Genomic DNA, 22,645 nt, shown 5'->3' with positions numbered 1-22,645 from the left:
ATTAGGGTGGGCCTATCCAATCTAATCAGGGTCCTTATAAGAAAATTGGTCACAGGGGCATCTGGGTGGCTTGGTCAGATGTCAGGCTCTTGACCTCAGCTCAGGTCTTGATCTCAGGGTCATGAGTTCAAGCCCTACACTGGGCTCTGCACTGGGTGTAGAGTCTACTTTTTAAAAAGGTGGGGGGGTCCCTGGGTGGCTCAGTCAGTTAAGGGCCTGCCTTCAGCTCCGATCATGACCTTGGAGTACTAGGTTCGAGCCCTACATTAGGCTCTCTGCTCAGCAGGGAGCCTGCTTCCTCCTCCCTCTCTCTGCCTGCCTCTTTGCCTACTTGTGATCTCTGTTATGTCAAATAAATAAATAAAATCTAAAAAAAAAAAAAAAAAGGACGCAAGAGGAGCAGAGGTGGATAAAGGCGACGTGGCAGCAGAAGCAGAGAACAGACTTGAGTCTGTCTTAACAACCTTATCTTGCTGATTTTTGTCCACAGTCAACAACCTGCCAGTGTCACCGGCTGCCCCCTTTCCTTCCTTCTCCCTTGCTCTGCATCTGAGGGCTGGACACATACCTTTTGAGGATCCTGTCCTTTTCCTGTGCCTTAGTTTTCTTGCCTGGTTAAATTGAGGTAATGTCAGGCTATGCCATTGCCCCCAATCTTGGCAGGGACCTTGGTGTTTCTGAACCACTGGAGCTTAAGTCTTAAAGGGAGAGAAAAAATAAGGCACATAAAGGGTCAAAAAGCAGAAAAGGATTCTGGGTATTAGAAGCATCTAGGCAGGGGCACCTGGGTGGCTTTAGTGGGTTAAAGCTTCTGCCTTCCGCTCAGGTCATGATCCCAGCATCCTGGGATCGAGCCTCACGTGGGGCTCTCTGCTCAGCAGGGAGCCTGCTTCCTCCTCTCTCTCTCTGCCTACTTGTGATCTCTGTCTGTCAAATAAATAAATAAAATCTTTAAAAAAAAAAAAAAAAGCATCTAGGCAGCCCTGGCAAGAGGCTCTGATGGCTCAAGACTATGAGACTGGATCTGTGCAGTGGGCGGGATCGGGCAAGATTTGTTTCTTTGTAGGTTAAGTACATTAGTTTAGGGACTGGACCCTATTTGGGGGGCGAAAGGGGACCTTAAAAATCTGCTGTCCCAATCCCCTCATTTTAGAGGTAGAAAGAGAAGCTCAGAGAAGTTCAGTGACTTGCTTGTAAGGTCACACATTTTCCTGGTGTGACACTAGGACCAGAACCCAGGACTTCTATATCCTCACTGGGCTCCTTGACTGTCCCCCACTCCTTCCTGGGTCTCCTGTGGCCGGAAGGAGAAACTTCAGGAAAGAATTGGGAAGGAAGGGGCTGCTCCCTCTGTTTCTCAGTTTGATTTTAAAAATTTATTTTATTCAATTTGGAAAATGAATACAAATCCCTGGGTGCCTGGGGGAGGGAAGATGGGCGGGAAGAAGAGGGAGTAGGAACTGAGGCGAGGCATAAGCATCACAGTGGCTGTCTCATGGGCACGTCCAAGTCCCTGCCCCTGCCCCAGGAGGTGGGGGGAGGGTGAGCAGAGGGCTCAGGTCCGGAGGAACACCGTGGTGAGGAGTCCTGGAGAGGAGAGAAAGAAGACCAAGGGGGTGAGCAGCCCTGGGGCCCTGCTAGCCTCCCTCCTAGGTCCCAACGCTCACCCAGGATGTAGGCTGCCACCAACTTCTGTCCCAGGGAGACGTGCAGGATTTGGGGCAGCTGGCTGCCAAGCTCGTCCTGGAGCGGGAGCAGCAGGAAGGCCACAGAGACTATGCCAGTCAGCAAGAAGAGGAGGAAGGAGCTGGTGGCCAGTTGTGGGGGGCGGTCTGGGAAACAAAGGTCATCAGAAGCTCCACCCACCCTCCTGCCCAGCCCAGCGCCCTCCAGGGAGGAAGCTGGAGATGGGAGGTGTATTTTGATGGGCCTCTCCCTGTTGCTTCTGTCCCCACAGGCATGAGAGACCCTCTCCCCTCTGGGCCCTCAGCACTTTTTTCTCTTCACTCTGCCTTTATTATTGACTCTTGTACACGTCCCTCAGGCAAGGGACTCTCTCTCATGTGCTGCCCGCAGCTTGGTTTGGTGTAGTTGCTCAGTATGGGTTTTTTATTGAACTGAGCAGAGAGGAAGCAATGATAGGAAGTACTGAGGGTAGAGCTAAGGAAGAACTTTTCCTTCTAAGTAGAAGCCGGAAACCAGGGAAACTACAAAGCCTGCTTTTTGCCTAACCTGATATAAAATCTAAACTCCTAGAAATGCTTCTACGAAGAAGCAAAACACGGAGCCAGAAGACCCCTTCAGCTCCAGCTGAGCCCATCTCTAGGGTAATGCTCAAGAACTCGGGGCACCTGTGTGGCTCAGTGGGTTAAGCCTCTGCCTTTGGCTCAGGTCATGATCTCAGGGTCCTGGGATCGAATCCCGCATCGGGCTCTCTGCTTGGCAGGGAGCCTGCTTCCTCCACTCACTCTCTCCCTCTCTGCCTGCCTCTCTGCCTACTTGTGATCTCTCTGTCAAATAAATAAATAAATTCTTTTAATTAAAAAAAAAAGAACTCGAGAATTCCCATTCCCCAACTCACTCTCTGGGAAGTGTCTGGCCTTGGGTGGTGCTGTCCAGGAAGGAGGCCCTGGATGGGGTGTTGGGTCAGGCTGTCCCTGAAGCTCAAGGGGGTAGGCTGGGGCCCTCAGAACCGAAGTGATGTCCTTGCGCCCCACCACTCGACCCTCAGCTCCCTCCTCAGACAGCTCAATGCGGAAGCGGTCCTGGACGTCATAGTGGCTGGGAATGGGGGCCACGTGGCGAATCACACTGGTCCCAAAATAGGAGAGAGACCCAGTGAGAGGAAGTGAGTAACAGGCAGTGATCCAAGTGGATCCAGGCCCCACCTCCCAGAAGCCTTCCCCTTAGGGACGCAGACAGAGGTGGGGAAAAAGGTTGCAGAGAACCAGGTCTGAGCTGTATGATACCAGCTCGGTAATTGAGACAAAGGTGGCACCAACCCCTGGCTTCCGTGAGTCCCCTCCACCCTCCTCACTCACATGTCAATGCAGGATTGAGGCTTCACATATCCTTCTGCGTCAAACACCGTGTATTTGGCCGGCGCTGTGCACAGGACTGAGGGGTAAAGGCACACAGAGACCGACTATTGCTTCAGAGACAAGCTTGCCCATGGAGGGACATTAGAGTCCTCCCTCCCTTCTAACCCAGGGCTGGATGTGACTCTTCCAGCCCGCCAAGCTTGGCTATCTGACCCCACTCATCTCACTCCTCCAGCCCGCACATCCCCCAATGTCCTGCTGCCAGACCCAGATCCCGGGCATGAGGCGCCCATCCCTTCACCTCGGAAGCGAAGCGCAGCTCCCGTGGGGTTATAGAGCGTCAGCAGCTGCCGGGGTCCGCTCCGCTGGTCCGCCCTGAATACTAGGTCCGGGGGAAAGACGAGGACAGGGACAAGTCCCGAGGGAGGAGGGGCGCCCCGGGACCCCCGCCCAGGAGCCCCCGGGCCCACCAGCTCCTGGTCCTGGGGCGCCCCACGGCGCATGCAGGCTGTGGACGGTGGACATACGAGGACAGAGCTCAGGGGACAGGGCCCGGAGTCTAGAGCTGGGGGACGAGAGGGGAGAAAGGGATTGGAATGAGATCGGGGGGGCAGGGCCTGGTCTGATGCCGCCGCCGCCGCGTCGGAACCCCGCTAGATGAGGCTCCCGCAGACCAGGCCCAGGCCCCCCAAACCCTTCCCCTCTCCAGCTCTGTCCCGGGTCCCTTTAAGCCCCGCCCCAAGCCCCACCTCATGGTCACGCCCACCCCATAAACCCTGCCCCTAGCTGTTCCCAACCCGGGCCTCGTCTCCAGGCCCGGCTCCCGATCTCCAAAAGCCCCGCCCGCCCCGCCTCGGGCCCCGCCCCTTCCGGGCGTCCCAGCTCTCTGGCCAGACCCCGCCCGCCGCAGCGCCCCCCTCCGGAACCGCCCTTTCTCCAATCTCTCCAGAGACCTTTATTTGCGCCTCCAACTCCTCCCTGAGGTTGGCCCGCAGCGCCTTCGTGCCTCAGCCTCCGAACTGCCGCTCGTGCTGTGAGGCTTACCTTCTGGTCACTGAACCTGCCAATCAACTTTTGGCCTGACCGAGGCTGCCATCTTCCCGAGAGACCGGTTTCTGCACTTCCGCCGTACGGCCCCTGTCATTGGCTAGGGCGGCCTCGTTTCCGCCGTCAGCGCGCGCCGATTGGTGAGTCTAATGACGTGATTGGCTTGATCCCAGTGACGTATAACTTTACGGGCTACTCTGGCCAAAAAGCTCTACCCGGAGTAAGTAAGGGGGTCCGGCGGAGTTTGGGAGTTGGGAACTGGGCTTTGTTCCTCCCCACTGAGACCTCCAAGTCGCTAGAATCACAACCCATAGGAAAGCCGTCTTTTTCTATTTTAATCCCAGGCTCTCCTAGAAGCCTCTGCAGCCATCATAGCGGTTTTCCATGGTCCTAGTTGGGAGGTTGCTTCCGGTTGGGCTAGGATTGAGGCAGGGAAACTGCAGGGACCCCATTGTTTTGTTTTGGTTTTGTTTAAGATTTATTTGAGAGAGGGAGAGCACGAGTGGGAGGGGCAGAGGGAGAGAGACTCCTGAAGCGGACTCCCCACTGAGCGGGGAGCCTGTTGCCCGGTGAAGCCGAAGACCCTGATCATGATCTGAGCCAAAATCCAGAGTGGGCAGCTTAACTGACTGAGTCCCTCAGGTGCCCCAAAAGCCGCCCCCCACTTTGATTCTTTTCCAGCTTCTATTCTTGCTAGGACCTGCACCCCCACCCCACTCTACACATGCCTCCTGATGCAAAAAGCATATGTCCTCCTTGTAAGGGACAAAGAGGGAATATCTTTGGAGGCTTCCAGTACAATAGGTGATGCTTAGGGAATGATCTGACAGAGCCGTCCTGTGCCTATTCAGGCCACTCTCACTAGATATCTGCAGGCCAAGACCCCCTGGCTTCAGGGAATGAGTGACTTATGAAGGACATGGAGCCTATGCTTGTTTTGACCAGTTGTTGGATGCCTGAGGGAACAGGTGTAGTGGACCTCAAGAAAAGACGAGACTGGGACGCCTGGGTGGCTCAGTTGGTTAAGCAGCTTCCTTCGGCTCAGGTCATGATCCCAGCATCCTGGGATCGAGTCCCAAATCGGGCTCCTTGCTCGACAGGGAGCCTGCTTTTCCCTCTGCCTCTGCCTGCCATTCTGCCTGCCTGTGCTCTCCCCCCCCCCCTCTGATAAATAAGTAAAATCTAAAAAAAAATTTTTCAAAGAAAAAAGAAAAGACGAGACTCATGCTCTGTTCCTTTCCAAGTCTCAGGAATGCTCAGTCCATCTCTGTCTCTCTCTGTAGATATAGATATATAGATATATCTAATGGATCTCCACACCCAACCTTCCTGCATCAGGATGCCAGTCCATGGCTCCTCTTCCTTTTCCAGCGTGGAACTCAGAAATCAGTCGCGGGGCACCTGGGTGGCTCAGTGGGTTAAGCTGCTGCCTTCGGCTCAGGTCATGATCTCAGGGTCCTGGGGTCGAGTCCCGCATCGGGCTCTCTGCTCAGCAGGGAGCCTGCTTCCCCTCTCTCTCTCTGTCTGCCTCTCCGTCTACTTGTGATTTCTCTCTATCAAATAAATAAAAAAATCTTAAAAAAAAAAAAGAAATCAGTCGCATTTGCATAAAGGAAGTAGGATTTACCAGCCCTGCCACTGGCATCATCCCAAGGTGAAGGAACTCACCCCAGGCCCCACAACTGGTTAGCAGTAGAGCAAAAATAAAGTTCATCTTAACCCAAAGCACCCCAACAAATGCAGAAATCCCTTTATCCTCTTAGGCTTTTGTTTTCTTGACATAGCTTCACCTGATTTTATTACCTGCTTTTTATTTTATCTGCTCCAGTAGAATGTACTTTTCCTCCCTACAAGAGCAGAGACTTTGTTTCCTGGTTCATTCCCAAGTGCCCGCCATTTGAAATGAACAAAGGAGTGACTAGGAAGAAACTTTGAGCTGAGATCTGATGGAAGTTAGGAAGCGGGCCATGAGAAATCAGAGAAGAGCATTCTGGATGGAGGGGATAGCTAAGGCAAAGCCGCGAAGCAGAAGGGTACTGGAAATGGTCAAGGAGCCACTGAGACTGAAAGAGTGATTGCAAAGGGGACAGCAATCACTGGGAGGGTGCGATGCAGATCACCTAGAGCCTCGGAGTCTGCAGTAGGACTTCCGATTTTATTCTGAGACTGATGGAAAACTCTGGAAGAGGTTTTCCTCATTTCTTTTTCTTAACGGCTTTATTGAGATCTCTTAGACATAGAAAAATTGTTTAAGGTGTACAACTTGAGGGGCACCTGGGTGGCTCAGTTGGTTAAGGGTTTGATTTCAGGTCAGGTCGTGATCTCAGGGTCTGAGATCAGGTGATCTCAGGTGATCTCACCGTCCCCACTTGGAGGGCACGGTTTGCTTGTCCCTCTCTGTCTGCGCCTCCCCCTGCTTGTGTTCTCTTTCCCCAAAGAAAATCTTTTAAAAAATATGTATACGTTATGAAAAGATTACCACAATCAATTAACACATCCGACACCTCTGTGGTGTGTGTGTGGGGGTGTGTGTGTGTGTTGAGAATAAGGGAGCGGGTTTATTTTTTAATTTTTATTTTTAAAAAATTCTAAAGATTTTATTTATTTGACAGAGAGATCACAGGTAGGCAGAGAGGCAGGCAGAGAGAGTGGAAGAAGCAGGCTCCCTGCTGAGCAGAGAGCCCCATGCAATGCAGGGCTCCATCCCAGGACACTGGGATCATGACCTGACCCAAGCCGAAGGTAGAGGCTTTAACCCACTGAGCCACCCAGGCACCCCCTAGAATAAGGGAGAGTTTTGAGCAAAAGGTGACAAGGTCTTAGATTCTTAAAAGATTATTCAGGAGAGCAAACAGTCTGTTGAGTCTGTTGAGTTTAACGCATGAACGAAATCTCCTAGATGGACCCCCAGACTACAGAAATGGAGATGATACCCCTTCCTCCATCAAGAAACATTTATTTGGATAAGAAAGGAGTCTTTAGGGCTCCGGAAGGTAGCCTGGGTTTTATGCCTGGGTCCCAGCAGCCCGAACAGGCTGGGAGGGGCACTTCCTCTTGCTGAGGTTGGTGAGGATCTGGTCCTGGTTGGACCGGTAGAGAACCACGAAGCTGTCTGCAGGAAGGACAGGACCTCTGTTTTCGTCCACCTGGCCCATGATCAGATAACTGGCTCCTGGGGGAGGAGAGGGAGGGGTCGAGAGCGTGTTATTGAGACCTTGTAAGATGTACCTCTTTGTCAGTCCTCCAGATTCTATCATTTTCATAAGGCTATGTCCTCTTCCCCATTTTGCCACATCCGTTACCTTTCTTCATGGGGGGGCACTGCTTGCAGGGCACATAAAACTTCAGGGGGGTGTCAGTGAGTGGAGAGGGCAGGTCCAGGCCTCCGGTTTTGTAAGCACCAATGAGACTGACGGTGACAGTGAGGCCTTCTCCTGGACCCCGAACCATGGACTTCACTGTTGCGGTCACCACTGTGGGAGAGTGGGCGTGAGAGGTTGAGGCGACAGGAGGCCAGCTCAGGCTGGAGCCAGGAGGGGGGACTCTGAGGACAGGAGGGGAGGTTACAGCTGCTGGCAGATAGTGCTTCTTACCCAGGCTGCTGGAACAGAAGTTGCTCTGCAAGGTGCCTGTCCGTCGGCACTGCTTTGGGCAGGACACAGCAGGCACGGCTAGGAGGGAGAGGGGGCGACGTTTGTGGAGGGGGACCCACCCAGCAGGTAGAAAGGGCCACTTCCCTTATAATGGCCTCATTGATTTGAATTCATTCAGAGTTCTGGGCAGCACCCAGTACCGGACGTCAGTAAGGAGGAGGCACCAGTGAGTGATGAATGAATGAGTTTGGAAAGTTGGTCTTTGAAACGGCTCTCTTCAGGCTGCATCCCCTTCCTCCCCCTTCCCAGACTCACCGGGGGCCCCCGGAGTTGCCTGGGCTTCAGACGAGGCCTTTGGTTTCTCTGCAGGTGGGGGTCTGGGCTTGGGGAGCGAGGTACCCGGCCGGGCATCCTCCCCGGGGCTCCGGGCCTGCCCTTCGGCACCTCGCGGCAGGGTCTTGTAGGAGGCCGAGAAACCATCCGCCGTGACACTGAGGTCAGAGACGAACTGGACGAGGAGCTCGTTCCCTTCGGAAGAGATGGTACTGCGGGTGGCGGAGTACGGAGGAGGGGGCGTCAGGCGGGCCTTGTCATCTCCGCCCTGGTTGGCTGTTCCAGCTTCCCACCTTCGCAGGACCTACTCGCTTCTCCATGGATCGGTGGACCCCGACCTGTCCTAGTGCCAAGCTGGGTCTCTTGCCTGGTCTCCTACTAGCTCCGCCCACCCGTTTGGGGCTCACGGGTTCAAATCCCGCCTCTTCAGCTAAGCCTGGTCTCCCCCCCCCCCCCCCCCCCCCCCCCCCCCCCCCCCGGCCCAGTCCTTTCCCTAGAAAGGTGGAGACGCTGGGACCCACCAACTACCCGGGTCCATCCCCTCACCCCGGGGCCGTGTCGCCGCAGAACTTCCCCAGCCTCTTGGAGTCATCGCTCACTGCTCCGTTGAACACGCTGACCGAGTCGTAGCGGCAGTAGGTGTCGGGCTCCAGGTCAAACTTCCCGAAGGTCAGCGAGATCACCTGTCCCCGGGGAGAGAGGAGGCTGCGCGGCTGGACCCCCGGAAGCCCAGAAGCTCGCGGCACCTCCTCTTCCTCCTCCCGGGTCCCCCGTACACCCCCCCCCCCCTCGTAAAAGCGTTCACACCCCAGCTCAGAGGGTCACACGCCCAGGGGAACCCTTCGGCGGCGTCTTCCGTCTCGGGCACCGTCTAGTCCTGGCTCGCGCTCAGGGAACAGACCCGGCCTCCACCTCCAGCGCCACCACATACACCCACAACCCCGTTTATGGATCAGCGTCGGGTACCTCGCTCTCGTAAGACTTGTCACAGGTGTGATTTTACACTTTTTGTTTGAGTGCAAGCAGTTCTGGGTCTGTTTTTGCTCCCTACCAGCGCGAGCTCAGTGGTCGCGACCGAGCAGATGGTCAGTAAATCTTTGCTGGCTGCACGCTGGAGAGTGGCGCCTGGGTCCCCGAGGGCGGCCCGGGCAGGGGGTCGGTACCTGGTCCGGGGGCGCGATGATGTGCCAGGAACAGCTGATGCCCGGGGGGTAATCGGACTCGGGCCAGTTGGGCGTGGTCAGGGTTCCCTGGGCCTTCTCCAGCCGCCCCCCGCAAAATTGGTGCTCTGGGGAGGGGAGAAAGTATTGGGGGTGGGAGGCGGTGGAGACCCTCGGTCAGCTCGGAGAGAGCTCTAGGCTGGAAGACTGTGCTGGAAGCTCAGACGTCTGGGTCCCAGCGTGAGGGGACGAGAAGAGGGGTAGGAAAGAGGGGGTTGGTTAGCAGAGAGGGGCCTGGAAGAGAAGGGCTCGGGGGAGTCTTGGACCTCCGGGCCCCCCAGGCAGGCGGTGGAAGGGGGAGGAGGCATTGGCTGGACACGGTCCCTTCTCGCCCCTCCCCCTGCCCCGCGGCCACATCGTTCCTCTTCCCCGGGGAGATCCCATCTCCCCGGTCCGGCGGAAAAGTCCCCTGTGCAGGCTCGGGAGTCCTCACGTTGTGAGGGTGCCCTCAAATTGGGGCCCAGCCCAGAGACCCCTTTGGGGAGGTCTCTGCCTTAAACATTTTAGGGGAGACTTATGCCGCCAGGAGGGGGGTGATGGGACCGCAATCGGGAGCCCCGGGCTGGGTGTAGGGGGCTCCGGGTTGGGGGAACCTAGTTCCCCAGCCCGGGGGTGCCCCCTCACGCCCGTCTGAGGGAGCCCGATTGCGGACGGGGGCGGGCAGTTACTCACCGTCCCAGTAACCCCAGGCCGCCCATTCCACCCGCGGGTCGGTGACCCATTTCCGCCTCGCGCCTGGGGGGGGGCCTGGAAGAGGGGGTGGGTGGGAGCGGGAGGGGGGAGAGAAGACGGGGAGGAGGGACTGAAGGGGCAGTTAGTGAGGAAAAAGGGTAAGGGAGGTAATGGGGGCCCTAGGCTCTCGGGCGCCGGGTTTGGCGCCGGGTGGAGGTTAAGGCTGGGGGCGGGGCCTGCGCCGGGGGCGGGGCCAGGAGAGGGGGAAGGCGGAGGTGAGGGAGGTCTCACCAGTGCCCGAGGTGGCCCTCCCGCTGTACCAGAGCAGGAAGCCTCGTCCTCCGGTGCCCTCGTCCGCCGTCATCCTCAGGGTCACCTGGTTGCCGGGGGCGACTAAGGGCGCAGGCCGGAAGGTCCCGCAGAAGCGTCCAAGCCGCTGGCCTGAGGTTCCAGACCCGGCAAAGACCTCCAGAGCATCGTAACGGCAGGCCGAGTGCTGCTCCAAGTCGAAGACTCGGAAGGAAAGGGACACAGTTTGGCCCTCAGGGACCTGAAGGCAGGGACAGGGAAGAGGACCCGCAAAGTCAAGGCACACACAACCCAGGCGGAGGGTACCTGCATTTCATACAGAAACGGGGCCTGAGCAGGAAGGGACCCCATCAGGGTGCAGAGCAGGGGGCTGGGGCGCTGCCCTAGCTTGTGGCTCAGGCAGGGACAAGAACTAGGGCATGGAGAGATTGGAGGGTCGAGAACTGAGTTGGGAGTAGGGGAGCAGGCCCTGAGTTAAGGAAGGTGTGAGGACACTTTGCCACGTGTTACTGTGGGCCCTGCTGCCCTCCGTGACCGGAGGGAACAGGGCTTGGGCCTGGGAGAAGCGGTGGTGCAGGGACCGGAGGGGGCCGGCAGACTGGGGTTCCCTTAGCAGTCAGGCGTGCAAGACTTCAACGAGGGGGTAGTGATCAGGAGGACCTTCTCACCGTGATTGTCCAGATGCACTCCTTATTGGGGGGGTAGAGGTTGGGGAAACCCTCACTTGCCACGTAACCTGACTCCCCGGTCACATCCCCTCCACACAGGAACACGGGTCTGGAGAACAGAAGAGGGGTCAGCCATGAATGGAGGAGAGCTTGGGACCGATAGGGTAATGAGGATGGGGGGGGTGGGGGGGCGGGTGCAGGGGGGGACACCAGGAGGATGGCGGAGAAGGCCTCGGGGATCTGGGACAGCCTCAGCCAGCCAGACCGGGATTGAAAGGATTAAGAACAAGTGGGGCCAGCAACTTTGCTGTCTTTCCAACACCCCCAATCCCCACCCCCACCCCAACAGGAATTCCCGGAATCCTCCCCAGGCTGCTCCTCACTCTCCCCCCCACCCTCGCCCTGCCTGGCAGTCGGGGACTGGAGCCGCCTAACTACTTCCAGATGTGGACACAGCCACGAGGCCATGGGGGGGGAGGGGGGCGGAGAGATGAGCGGCGGCTATGGCCCTCACGTTGAACCTGGAGACCAGATTTCCCCAGCTCCCAACCTTTGCCCTGCTCCTGTTCCTGCTAAGTACTTGAGTATCTGACTCCCAGGTCCCCCACTCGCTCTCCCCTCTCCCCCCACCACCTCTGATTTCCCTCCTGGAATCCAGATGTCCAGCTACCAGGCAAGTTCAGTGTCTTGGTGCTCTCAGGTTCCACAGCGAGGGGCCAAGGGTCTGGGTGGATGGGGAGACTTAAGAGGACAGGGGACAAAGGGTGGAGGAATGGGGTGGGGGGGGACAGTGGTGACCCACAGATGACCGTGGTCTTGCAGTAGGGAGAGAGAACTTAGGGGCTAGCGGGGAGCTGGGGCTGTGGGAGATTTTGGGGGGGGTGGTGTGTGAGTAAAAGAATCCACAGGATCCACAGGCAAAACCCCCAGGAATCAGGGCTTTTGCAGCTCACTCAAGCTATCTGGAAGGTGCCGAGACCTACCTGGTATAGTTGGGGGTCTGGCCCTGGGCGAAAGGTAGCAGGGCCCAGGCAGTGAGGAGGGGCCCCACGAGGGAGGCTGTGGCAGCAGGCAGCATGGCCAGGGGGAGAGGCGCTGGGGTCCTCGAGTCAGTGGCGGCAGCTGAGTTGAGCAGCGGCACCGGCAGCAGCAGGGATAATCAGGGCCAGCTGAGGCAGCCCGGCTGTGTGGGCGTGGGGACTGGCCAGCGGGGCGGGCGGGGGGAAGGCGGGACAGGGAGAGTGTAGTCGGGACAGTGCTGAGTCCAGGGGCCTCTCTACGTCCAGGACACATAAATATTGACCCAAGTAGGGGGTCGAGCAGTGAAGGGCAGAAGAAGCATCAAGCCTCAGCCACAGGGCAGGCATCGGGTCCCGTCCTCCGGAAGCCCACTCTGCCAGGTGTGCGAGCATCCTGCGAACACAGCCTCGGGTCCCTCGTCATGATCCCATGCCCGCCTCCCCGGCACCCACAGGTCGTCCTTCCTTGACCCCCCCCAACATCCAGTCACTCACCCCCTTCCTGACCACCCCCTGGCTCCAGCTTATTTTCCACTATGGAATTTCTACTGTCTTCTCCCCATCCCCGGGCCAGACTACCGGAAGGAGAAAATTCTGCTCGCCTGTTTTCTCTCCACAGTATTTGGAGGTGGGGGAGTGGCTTAGGGAGGCATGGTGTGTGGGCGGAGGAAGGGCCTGTCCTCTGTCTGAGTAGAACAAAGTAGAACGTAAGGGACAGGGACAACGCATGAGACTGAACCCGGGAGGAAAATCGGAGAAGGGGAAGAGAGGACTGACTTCCTGGGGACCAAGGGCAATGGGTAGGACGCTCTGCGAGGTCAGAAGCAAGTGGCCTGCTCAGGATGGGAGCAAGTCTGAGGGACAGAGGACCCCACTAAGAGAACCAGAGAACCGAGTAGCGTATGTTGCCTGCATCGCTCCAGAAGGTGGGGGTTGGACTTCCAAGTCCAGAAGCCAGGGCCGGGGGTGGGGGATGTCTTGGGAGGGGGAGGGGAAAGCGAGCTGAGAGATGTAGGTGGTCAGGTCTGCAGCACCTGAATGCCTGTGCCACTTCTGCTCTGCCCGCCCCGGCCATGCTCCTGTCCTCCGTCGCCCACCGAGCCAGGCATTGGGCCCCCCGTCCCCTGCCCCATTTTCCTCCAAACCGGGCCTCACTTCAGCCTTTTATTCTATTTGTCCATCAAATCTCTTGTCCATGATAGTCAGATTGGGGGCCCCTCCTGGGCAGCCCCCCAAACATTTTTACAAAACAGCTCCCTGTCCACCCTGGCATGGTGAGCAACCCACCCCCCCCACCGTGTGCACATACAGTGTTTACCGCTACCGCCCTGTGTCTCCTTAGCTCCTGGCCTAGGGCTGCTCTCTCCCTCTGGGGGTGAGGATGAGGAGGGGGAGGGGTCAGCTCTCAGGGTTTGGGGGACCTGGGCCGACCCCTGCAGCAGCCCTCTGCAGCATGTCCAAGGCCTCCCAAAAGAAATCCTTCTGTGCCGCCATCAAGGGCATCCAGCCCACGATCTCCTTCATTTTTTCCATGCGATCCTGCAACGTGGGGCAACTGTGGATCTGGCTGAGGTACTCCTCACACGCCCGGGCTGTCCCCCCAGGGTCCTGGGATGCTCCGGGCCCCAGGCTGGGCTCGGGGGTCCCCACCACCCTGCTGGCTGGTAGGTCCCGGTAGGTGGGGTGGTGCTCGATGTCATGGCTGGACAGCATGTAGAGGCACTCTCTGGTCGAGCAGAGGGAACAGGCACACAAAGGAACCTTGGAGGAGAGAAGGGGCGTGGCTCAGTGGGGCCATCACTGAGGGGCTCCCAGGAAGTTCCAGCTGTTGTGTTCCTCCCTCTCCGGCCAGCCCCCAGCCAGCAAGTGAGCTAGGGCTGGCAGAGCCCCAAGGTTGTGTGAGGTCAGAGAGGGCCAGCAGGGTCTACTGAGGGAGGGAGCCAGGGGCTGTGGTGTGGGGCCGGGAAGGGAGGCAGGTGGTGCTGGGGCATGCCCCCGCCCCGGGGGGGGGGGGGTTCCTGTGTGCAGTCTAGCTCTATGGCCCCTGCCCTCCCTGGTTGCCTGCTGGTCTGACAATGCTCTGACCTTGACGTGGAGCTTCACGAAGGAGGCACTCCCCTTAGGCCAGCCAGGGAGGCGGCCTCCAGCCCCACAGCCGCAGCCCAGAAGCTCCTTGCTGAAGTCCGAGCTCTGGCTCAGCACCAGGGAGTGGTTGAGGCCACACCACAGGGCAATGGGGCGTTGTAGATAATGCACCTGAGGACACAGGGCCAGAATCCCTAAGGTGGGAACGCCAAGGATTTGGGGGCCCAGACAGGACAGGAAGGCTCAGGGAAGAATCTAGAGAAACTAGGAGGGGAAAGGGAAGGGACTCAGGGTCCCCCAGCTCCCACCACCCCACTCCCAGCCAGGAGGCAGACCAACAGCAATCTCTCCCTCCTTGGATCTCCTGAAGCCCCATTCGGACTGCATGGGGTCTAGAACTTTCGTCGGTTCCTCATCTTTGCTCCCCAGAAAACAGGCTACTTGCCCGGGCCCAGGGTCTGCTATCCGCTCCCTGGCTGTCACCCCAGGCCTGTGCCAGCCCAGCCTTTCATCCTGCTTTCCAGCCCCAGGAGGAGGGCTATCCTTCCTCTTCCCAAAGTTGAAAGGCTCCCTCCCGCCCTCCAGGCCAGCCCCCAGGAAGGACTTTCCTTCCACTTATTCCTCTCTCCTGTCTCCAGCAAGTTCAATTGGTCCTATGCCTGTCTTTCAAATTGGCTGCCCTATTTTGAAAAAACAACATGGCCACCGGATTCCTGCTGCTTCCAACCTCCGTCTTTTCAGGCAGCAGACCTGGTTACGTGACCAGTCTGAGGTCGACCCCTTCCTGCTCTCACCATGGCCAGGCTTTCCTGCACCTTCTTGTGATCTGGCTTCTCTCCTTACTAAGCTACTGATGTGTTCTCTCCAAACGCCCTGACCTCCCGGCGGCCAAATCCGAGAGCCTCTCGCACACTTTCTCCTGAGATTACGAGGGCTTTAATTTTGAAGACACAGGCAAGTAATTTATGGTCATGATAGAGAAGTTATAAAATATTGGTGAGCAAAGAGTAAATTAAAAATCACTGGCCAGGGGCGCCTGGGTGACTCAGTGGGTTAAGCCTCTGCCTTTGGCTCGGGTCGCGATCTCAGGGTCCCGGGATAGAGCCCGGCATCAGGCTCTCTGCTCAGCTGGGAGCCTGCTTTCCCCTCTCTCTCTGCCTGCCTCTCTGCCTACTTGTGATTTCTCTCTCTCTGTCAAATAAAATAAAATTTAATTTAATTTAATTTAAAAATCTTAAAAAAAAAAATCACTGGCCAGGGGCACCTGGGTGGCTCAGTCCGTTAAGTGCTTGGCTCTTAATATGGGCTCAGGTCCTGATCTAAGGGTTGTGAGTCGGAGTACCTCACTGGGTTCCACGCTTGGTGTGGAGCCTACTTTAAAAAAAAAAAAAAATCACTGGGAAGCCTACCACTACTACAAACATCTTGCTGGATATTCTTCACTGCTGCGCGTGTGTGTGTGTGTGTGTGTGTGTGTGTACAAATTGTATTTTTTTAAAACAAAAATGGCATTGTATTATGTAAAATAATTTTTTTTCCACTGAAAACTATGGCCTGACCATCTTTCCGTGTCAGTGGGTATTTTCCTGCATTATCTGTCAGCCTGAGTTACTCCCTCCTGTTTGAAACTCTCTGAGCCCACGGCTTCTGGGATTTGGCATCCAAGAATGTGCCCATCGGGCGTCAGCGACAGCCTTTTCTTTCCCTCTGCCTAGGACATTGGCCCCTGCCCGGGATGTTCCCCTCTATCCCTACTCCTGCCCAGGTCAGCCTTGTTTCAGCATGGACCCTAATGCCAGCGAGACATTTCCACTTTAGAAAAAGTCCAAATTCACGCTCTTTCTCTTTCCTTAAGCCAGTATCCCTTCCCAAGTTTGTAGGCATGCTGTCTTTCTTCAAGGGGTCTCACCCCAGAACCTCTCTTGTCCTCGGGGCCTTCTCCTCACATCTCAGCAGTTTCTAGGGCCTGTTCATTTCCTTTCAAAAACATCTCCGGGATCCTTTCTTTTAGGTTCTCACTGCCCCCAGGCTCTTGTCTCAAGTGTTGCTGGAGCTCAACAGTCTCCCAGTGGGCTTTTCATTCCGTGGCCTCCTGTTCTCAGTCATTGGGGGGGGGGGGGGTGGTTACCTTCTGCTCCCGAACCTGCAGTGACTCCTTCCCAAATCTGTGCCACCTGCGCCGCCTCCTATCTACTGATGTTTGAAACACTCTGTCTGCTTTAAGTGTCTGCTTTAAGTTCTCGTCCCCACTATACAGAATGCCTCTCCCTGTGCCCGCCCAAATCCGATCTGACCTACCAGGCCCCTGATGACAGCTCACCTCTTCCGGTTAGACCGGCCCACTGCCCGGTCTCCCTGCTTCACTAAATTCCTATTGGCACCTCACAGGGCCAACCCTGGGAAAGACATGTGCCAGTAGTACCACGGGCATTACCTACGGGTGGCTTAACTTCCCCAGGGAGTAAGGAGTGGATTCTAAAGACGGCGGAGAAGTGGAGAGATCCAGGGTTTAGGGAACTGGAGGAAGGGGGTCAGGGTGACAGTAACAGAGAAACGGTCTCACCTGTGTGGGTTCCCCTCTGTCCATTTTGTCCCCTGTCCCCAGCTGCCCATATCTGTTATTTCCCTGCATGAAGATCCGGCCAAATTCATCCACCAGGCCAAGGTGATTGTAGCCAAGAGCACAAAATAGGATCTAGGAAGTAAAGCAGAAAGAGGAGGGGACGATTCAGTTCCCTCCAGGGGAACCCTGAGCTCTAGAGTCTCCCAGCTGCTAACCTGGCAATTCTAGCTGCCTTCTTTTGGCCTTGCCCGCTGCCTCGCCCCTCTCTCTGGGTCCCCTGTCCCTTCCTGAGGAATCATTTGATCCCTGCTCACATTTCAGACCTCTGGCACCCTTCAAACCCTAACACAACCCCCCTCTGCCCGCCCCCTGGTCTGCCCCACCTCTCCAGGCTCCTACCTTGGCAGGCAGTGAGAGAGCAAGCGGCATCTGCTGGTCCAGGGGGTCAAAGGCTTGAAGGGTCCCAAAGAGATCACGATACACCCCTGGGGTATGCACCTCAAAATACACTCCCCCCTGGTCTGGGGGGTCAGGAGCCCTCAGCTTAGCAGCTTTGGGCACCTATTTCCTAGAGATAAGGCCCTACCTGGGAGAAAAGTTATAAGATCTGGGGTGACTCACCCCCACTAGCAATGTACCAGTTATGATATCTGGGAACCTAAACTCATCTTTTCACTAGGATGCCCGAAAGGGTCCACCACAGAGGGGTGCTGTTCGTATCTGGAAGGTCTGTTTTAAGACCAGGGTCTGCAGAAGGTAGGTGGTTCTTACCCGTGATGTAGAGAGTACTGCTCTGGTTGGAAGCCATGCAGGCCACACGAAGGTGAGGCAGACAACGGGACACCTTCCGCAGGGCCAGCTGGATGGTGTAGGAGCGTGGCTGGTCCAGCTGGGTTTCGTTCACTACCAAAGAGTAGATCTTTCCTTCCTCTGGGAGATGGGGGAGAGGGAGACAATTAATGTGGAGACAATATCCACATTAAGTTCCCAGGAGACTCTCTAAGGCATACGGATGAAACATTTACTGGCCTAGAATGGGGCTGGAAGAAAAAAAGGTAGAAATGGAATAATGGAAGAGTGACCCTGAGTCCAGACTCTAGCCCTTTACCACCCAAAATAAGTCAGGCAAGTCCTTGAGCGTGAAAGATGAGTGGAGAGAACACCTAGCCGTGAGAGTTGGCAGAATCCAACTGGAGTGTTAGGAAGAATGATGCTGGGAACTTGGGGCCCTGCCTGGCTAGAATAGTGGTTTCCAACTCCCCCCCCCCACCACCACAGCACCCTTTATTCAAAGGAAACTCATAGCATCTTAGACTAGGAGGCAGACAAAAAGCAAAGCTCTTGGATTTGAGAGCAGGATGAGGTGGCCTGCAGAGCCCATGTGAGAGGCCTCCTGCGCCCCTGCCGCAGGACCCGAAGAATCTGTAGAGAGCAGTTTGCAAACCACTGCTCTGGGCCACACCTGTGAGAAGCAGAAGAGCCCGCTGTGTCTCCTGACCAACGAGCACAATCTGTTTGAAGCTCATGGAGTGGTGGAAAGTCATCTTGAAGACACGCTGCCCACTGGACTGCAGATAGACCTCGACACAGTCACAGGCCCTACTGCCCGTCGTGCCCACCATGCCTGGCTGCTCCCGAGTGGCCAATACATAGAGGTATTTGCGGTAAACCGTGTCACATCTTGGGTCTGAGGCAAACTGTAGGAAGAGATGAAGATGTCTGGGGTCTAGGCCTTGGGAGTGGAATGAGGCTGGGCCCACGGGAGCCTCTCACCACCCAATGGGGTGAGAGATGAGATACTTGGAGTTCAGGGCTGGGAAACAAAGACTTGTTTCTCAGTTCCTGGGACAGGAGGGCGGCTGTCCCGAGGAGAAGACCTCAGGGCTGGTGTGGTCCCCGGGTCCCCGCAGGAGGGGTGGGCTCTGCTTCTCACATCCTTGGCTCCGCGACACAACACAACATAGCGGCAGGCTCGCTTCCACTGGATCTGGCCAAGGGTAGAGGAGACCAGGGCATTTTTGAGGAAGAAGAGGGTCCCCGCGTAGTCAAGAATGAAGACATGGTCCTTGGTGGGCAAGAAGCGGCGGTAGCCGTGGGCTAGCAGGGGGGCTACGCTCTTGCTGAGACAGCGGCGGCGGCCCCCGAATGCCTGGAAGTATAGGCCCTTCGTGTCTGGAGAAAGGAAGGAGATGGGAGGCTCAGGGGGTCAGCGTGGCACAAGGGAGAGGAATCAGAGCTTGGGCGGACTAGATTTCTCGGGCAGTGTGGTAGTTAGCAGCTCCCAGACCTAAGACTGGGGAACAGACCCCTTCCAAAGGACACTGGAAAGCTCAGAGCATATCTTTAATAATCCCCTATGCCTGAACTTGAGTTCTCTGCCCCCCCCCCCTCAGCCCAGGGCACTACACATGCTTTGGAGCACTTCAGGCCAACCTTGCATCAGAGACATCGAAGGGAAAATAACACATAGAAAAGCAGCAGGAGGAGGAGTGAAAAAGAATGATCGAGAAAGGCCAGTAACCCCGCTCAGCCCAGGCTCCGGATCTGCTATCGGGATCAGATCAGGATCTCCATCTCCAGTGTGTGAAATCAAGTACTTGGGTAGGGGCTCCCTGGGAATGGTTTAGAGCATGTTTCTCAGCCTGGAGTGACTCTGTCCCTCAGGGAACACTGGTTGTCACTTTTAGGGGGAGGTTTGCTCCTGGGATCTAGTGGGGGGGAGGCCAGGGATGCTGATGAACATGCTGAAATGCACAGGACAGGCCCCCACTCCAAATAACTATTTGGCCCCCAAATGTCAACAGTGACAAGGCTGACGAACCCTGGTTTAGAGGAGGGAAGACTCCACGTTTGGGGAGTAGTGGTGGTGTCCAGGGTAAGATTTGGAAGAGAGTTTGACTATGGAGAGAGGTTTGTTAGGGATGCTAGTAATGGGGCCCCTCAGAAGGTGGGGCTAGAAGCTTGTAGCGCTGACAGCATATGTTTTGAATCTAATGGGTTCTTCCAGAGAAAGGGGCCCCGGAAGTTTGGCCAGGAATGCGGAGGCAACTCTGTGGAACAGGAGGGACCCCAGAATAAGGTAGGACAGAGGCAAAGACAGTGGGGGTTTCTGGGGGAGGTGTACAGTTAAGAATGGCAGCTCTCTTCCAGGGCCGGACCCCAGAACCCTGCTCTCGTAGGCGAGGACTGAGCCTGCGACAGATGCGTCTCCACACGCCCTCGGCGTCGCAGACTTCGTGGAAGTAGTGGCAGGTCTGGCCCAGAGCGACTACATCTCTGACTGGGAGGAATGAGATGATATGCTCCACCTGGGGGGGGGGGCAGGAGGGAGGAAGCAGGGATCAGTGGGGTCCCTCCGTGGTCTGGCCCCCTGCCCTTTATTCTTTAATACCTCCCTATGGAGGACTCACCAGCTCTGGGGGGAACAGCTGGACAGAAATAGGGTTCCCTCTCCCCTTCTTCTCTTCACCCCCAGGCTCTGGGCCACATGAAGGGCAGCTCCGCTTCACCTGCCCGAGAATGGGGAGCACAGGGGTTCCATGAGAGTCAGGCCTCGTTTGCTGCCTTCTCTCAGCCTGTCTTTCATTAGCTACTTTCTTGGGGGCTCACCGCCCTGTCTTCCGGCTCTGCGTTCTCAAATCCTCCCGTCTTTCTCTCTAGGCCCATGGGTCTAGAGAGAAAGTGTTCCTTGGTCCACCGGCTCCAAAGAACCCCTCCCCCGACCTCTGGCTACCATCTTCTAGTCCTTCCCTTGGCTTGCTCCCCCCTCACCCGGAGCCCCTCCTCCCGTCCGCACAGCCTGGTGACTTTTTGCAGCTTTCGCCTCCGGCTTCTCCTCACCATCCTGACTGCCCCCTCCCTGCTCTTGCCCTCATCTCTCCGTGCCCCTAGGCCCCCCGTAGTCAGCTCCTTGGCCCCCGTCCCTGCTGCCTTTCCCACACCATGTCCCCCGCCTGGGCTTGGGGGACCTCTGGGGCCCCTCTGCCTCCTAGGCCCCTCCCCCATGGAGTCTGGGAAGACAAACCTCTCTGTGACCTCACTGCCCAGCCACTGTGACCTATTTTCCCCAACCTGACCTGGGATTTTGCTCTTAGCTCCTGGGTTCTAGCTCAGCGTTAGCCCCCCCAGGGGCTCATGGGTTATGCATTTTACAGGAGAGAGAAAGTGGGAACTACTGGTAGATGAGGCCTTTCCTTTTGGGGAGTAATTCTGAGGTCCCTCCACTTGAGGCCCTTTTTTTGCATTAACTCAGCTCCGTAGAGAAACACTGGTGAGTTCTTCCTACCTCAGCAGGCCAGGGCCTCCAGCGATTTATAGCCCAAGAGTATAAACTCAAAAAAAAAAAAAAACAAAAAAAAAAAACCAAAAAAAACCCAACAACAACAAAAAAGCATCAACTCAGTTTGACAGCTGAGGGGGACCGGTGACCCCGCTAGACTCTCTTAAGAGTCTGAAGATGAAAGTGGGGATAATTCAGCACAAACTCTTGAGTCTTGTAAAAACACACCCAAAGCATGTTTGGGACAGTAACATCAAGGCATGTATGAAGGACAACCTATCAAGGTGGAAGAAAGGGCTAGAGTTACTCTGAAACGTGGGGTATCTCCCACAGTCTGAGCTTTTAATGTAGTCTTACAGGGGAGAGGGGTGCCATGTATGAGACACAGCAGAAGTTGGGGGGTGTGTCTGTCCAGGTAGGACCAAAGGATCTACACCAATAAATTCAAGGAGTAACCGGATCTTCCAGGAACTTGAAGCAATCCAGTCCTGGAAAACCAGCCCTCCGCTGCCTAGCATTACAGACTTTATTGCGCGAGCTAACCGTCAGCCACCCAAACTCCCTTATTCATGGGGACTAGCTAACAACTAAGTTTTGAAGGCACCGGGGATGGAATTTTAATCATTCAATAAATGTTTAGGAATGTCAACATTTGAGATGTGATTTATAAGAAACTCTCAGGGGTTTGCGGTCAGGCGACTCTGACTGTATCCTAAGAGAACGCTAAGATCTCTCCGCAGACAGAAGGAGGATCGTCGGCTTCCTCCGGTGTCCGGGTCCCCTTTTATGCCTCCACTGCAGCTCAGGAGGCAAAGAAGAGGGTGCGGATAGAAAAAGCCCACCGAAGTTGCTGCTGGGAAACCGGTGGGAAATCGGGCTTCTAGAGCAAGCGGTAACTTGCGGTTCGCTCTTGCCAACCCATCGACCTCCCTCCGCCTCAGTTTCCTCATTTGTAAAACGGAGGCCTTCTTCTAGAGGGCACGGTCCCTTCTGGACTAAGCTCCCCCCGTCCGCCCTGGGGTTGTCATCACAATTTTCCCGCCCAGGCGCGCTCTTCGGGGCCGGGCGGCCGCTCTGGAGGCTCTCCGGTCCTCCCGCAACCCTTCCTCCAGGATTGAGCTGGGCATCTCCGGTCTCTGGTAAGCCCTCCGTCCGCCGGGGCTCCGGACACCGCCGCAGGGCCTCAGCCTCCACGGGCCAGAGTGGCCTCCACGGTCCGTCCCTTCGGATGCAAAGACCACCTGCGCGCTGGCCTCAGGCATCGGCTAGCTCCAGCCCCCCCACCCCCGGGCTTCCCTCGCGCGCTCAAAGCGGACTCGCTCCCTAACAGTTCCAGGTCGCACGCGCCACTCCAGCCCCTGCACTGTTCCCAGCCGTGGCGGCGCGCAGAGCTCACATTCTTTACCTCAGTCTCAAAGTTCTAGCTCACCCGCCTCCTCCTAGGCGAAGGGACCGCCTTCTCGCCCATACTATTGGTAGGTACAGCCGTCCCTCAGAGAAGAGGCCGGGCCAGCTTCCCTCCGGAGGCTCTAACTGGCCTTTGTGACAGTCAGTCGCTTTGATCTGCCTTGCGATTGGTCTCCGTTGGAAGAAAACCTGGAGCCCCGGTTTGCGGTCGCTCCGCCTCTATCCCTTCTAGAAGAGCGCCGGCGTCTCCGTCTCCTGGTTAGACCTGATTGGCTCCATCTCCAGACCTCAGCATTGCGATTGGATGCGGCTGCGGGGGGCGGGCCGGCCTGGAGCGTCGGCCGTTGGCGAGCGCTCCATTCTAGCCCCCTCCCTTCTGTCGCCTCACTCCGGAGCAGGAGTCTCCACC

General features: G+C 56.6%; 3 protein-coding genes and 2 long non-coding RNA genes across 11 annotated transcripts; 2 read left to right on the top strand and 3 right to left on the bottom strand.

Moving 5' to 3' along the window:
• Positions 1 to 1,361: 1,361 nt before the first annotated feature.
• Positions 1,362 to 4,170, bottom strand: MOSPD3 (motile sperm domain containing 3). Of its 3 annotated transcripts, none has more exons than XM_082712935.1 (6): positions 4,086 to 4,170; positions 3,343 to 3,606; positions 3,042 to 3,117; positions 2,582 to 2,811; positions 1,668 to 1,832; positions 1,362 to 1,587 (listed from the first exon to the last, which is right to left on the bottom strand). In XM_082712935.1, the coding sequence occupies exons 2-6, from the start codon at positions 3,542 to 3,544 to the stop codon at positions 1,556 to 1,558; spliced, it is 705 nt and encodes a 234-aa protein (XP_082569061.1). In that variant the 5' UTR covers positions 3,545 to 3,606; positions 4,086 to 4,170; the 3' UTR covers positions 1,362 to 1,555. The 3 variants fall into 3 exon arrangements, with proteins under 3 accessions (XP_082569061.1, XP_082569059.1, XP_082569060.1); XM_082712933.1 differs by having other exon boundaries at positions 3,995 to 4,128; XM_082712934.1 differs by lacking the exon at positions 4,086 to 4,170 and adding an exon at positions 3,839 to 3,901.
• On the top strand, positions 3,889 to 5,826 carry LOC309854164. Its single transcript, XR_014306109.1, has 3 exons — positions 3,889 to 4,228; positions 5,372 to 5,477; positions 5,686 to 5,826. It is a non-coding gene; the product is annotated as an uncharacterized lncRNA (long non-coding RNA).
• A 1,198-nt stretch (positions 5,827 to 7,024) lies between these two features.
• On the bottom strand, positions 7,025 to 12,038 carry PCOLCE (procollagen C-endopeptidase enhancer). 2 transcript variants are annotated; one of them, XM_082712895.1, is made up of 10 exons: positions 11,867 to 12,002; positions 10,884 to 10,992; positions 10,198 to 10,456; positions 9,907 to 9,981; positions 9,178 to 9,302; positions 8,561 to 8,697; positions 7,997 to 8,226; positions 7,682 to 7,759; positions 7,391 to 7,561; positions 7,025 to 7,260 (listed from the first exon to the last, which is right to left on the bottom strand). In XM_082712895.1, the coding sequence occupies exons 1-10, from the start codon at positions 11,959 to 11,961 to the stop codon at positions 7,094 to 7,096; spliced, it is 1,446 nt and encodes a 481-aa protein (XP_082569021.1). In that variant the 5' UTR covers positions 11,962 to 12,002; the 3' UTR covers positions 7,025 to 7,093. The 2 variants fall into 2 exon arrangements, with proteins under 2 accessions (XP_082569021.1, XP_082569022.1); XM_082712896.1 differs by lacking the exon at positions 9,907 to 9,981 and having other exon boundaries at positions 11,867 to 12,038.
• A 137-nt stretch (positions 12,039 to 12,175) lies between these two features.
• Positions 12,176 to 22,639, bottom strand: FBXO24 (F-box protein 24). 4 transcript variants are annotated; one of them, XM_082712864.1, is made up of 10 exons: positions 20,322 to 22,639; positions 19,961 to 20,059; positions 19,675 to 19,858; positions 18,484 to 18,722; positions 18,013 to 18,247; positions 17,322 to 17,480; positions 16,950 to 17,071; positions 16,551 to 16,682; positions 13,988 to 14,158; positions 12,176 to 13,663 (listed from the first exon to the last, which is right to left on the bottom strand). In XM_082712864.1, the coding sequence occupies exons 1-10, from the start codon at positions 20,553 to 20,555 to the stop codon at positions 13,301 to 13,303; spliced, it is 1,938 nt and encodes a 645-aa protein (XP_082568990.1). In that variant the 5' UTR covers positions 20,556 to 22,639; the 3' UTR covers positions 12,176 to 13,300. The 4 variants fall into 4 exon arrangements, with proteins under 4 accessions (XP_082568990.1, XP_082568991.1, XP_082568992.1 ...); XM_082712865.1 differs by having other exon boundaries at positions 16,950 to 17,002; XM_082712866.1 differs by having other exon boundaries at positions 20,391 to 22,639.
• Positions 18,118 to 19,779, top strand: LOC309854170. Its single transcript, XR_014306116.1, has 4 exons — positions 18,118 to 18,205; positions 18,944 to 19,131; positions 19,558 to 19,629; positions 19,701 to 19,779. It is a non-coding gene; the product is annotated as an uncharacterized lncRNA (long non-coding RNA).
• Positions 22,640 to 22,645: the final 6 nt, after the last annotated feature.

The sequence above is a fragment of the Mustela nivalis genome (assembly GCF_964662115.1).
Source record: "Mustela nivalis genome assembly, chromosome: 19".
NCBI lineage: Eukaryota > Metazoa > Chordata > Mammalia > Carnivora > Mustelidae > Mustela > Mustela nivalis.
The sequence above is the reverse complement of the archived record's forward strand: the minus strand, read 5'-3'. Positions and strand labels throughout refer to the sequence as shown.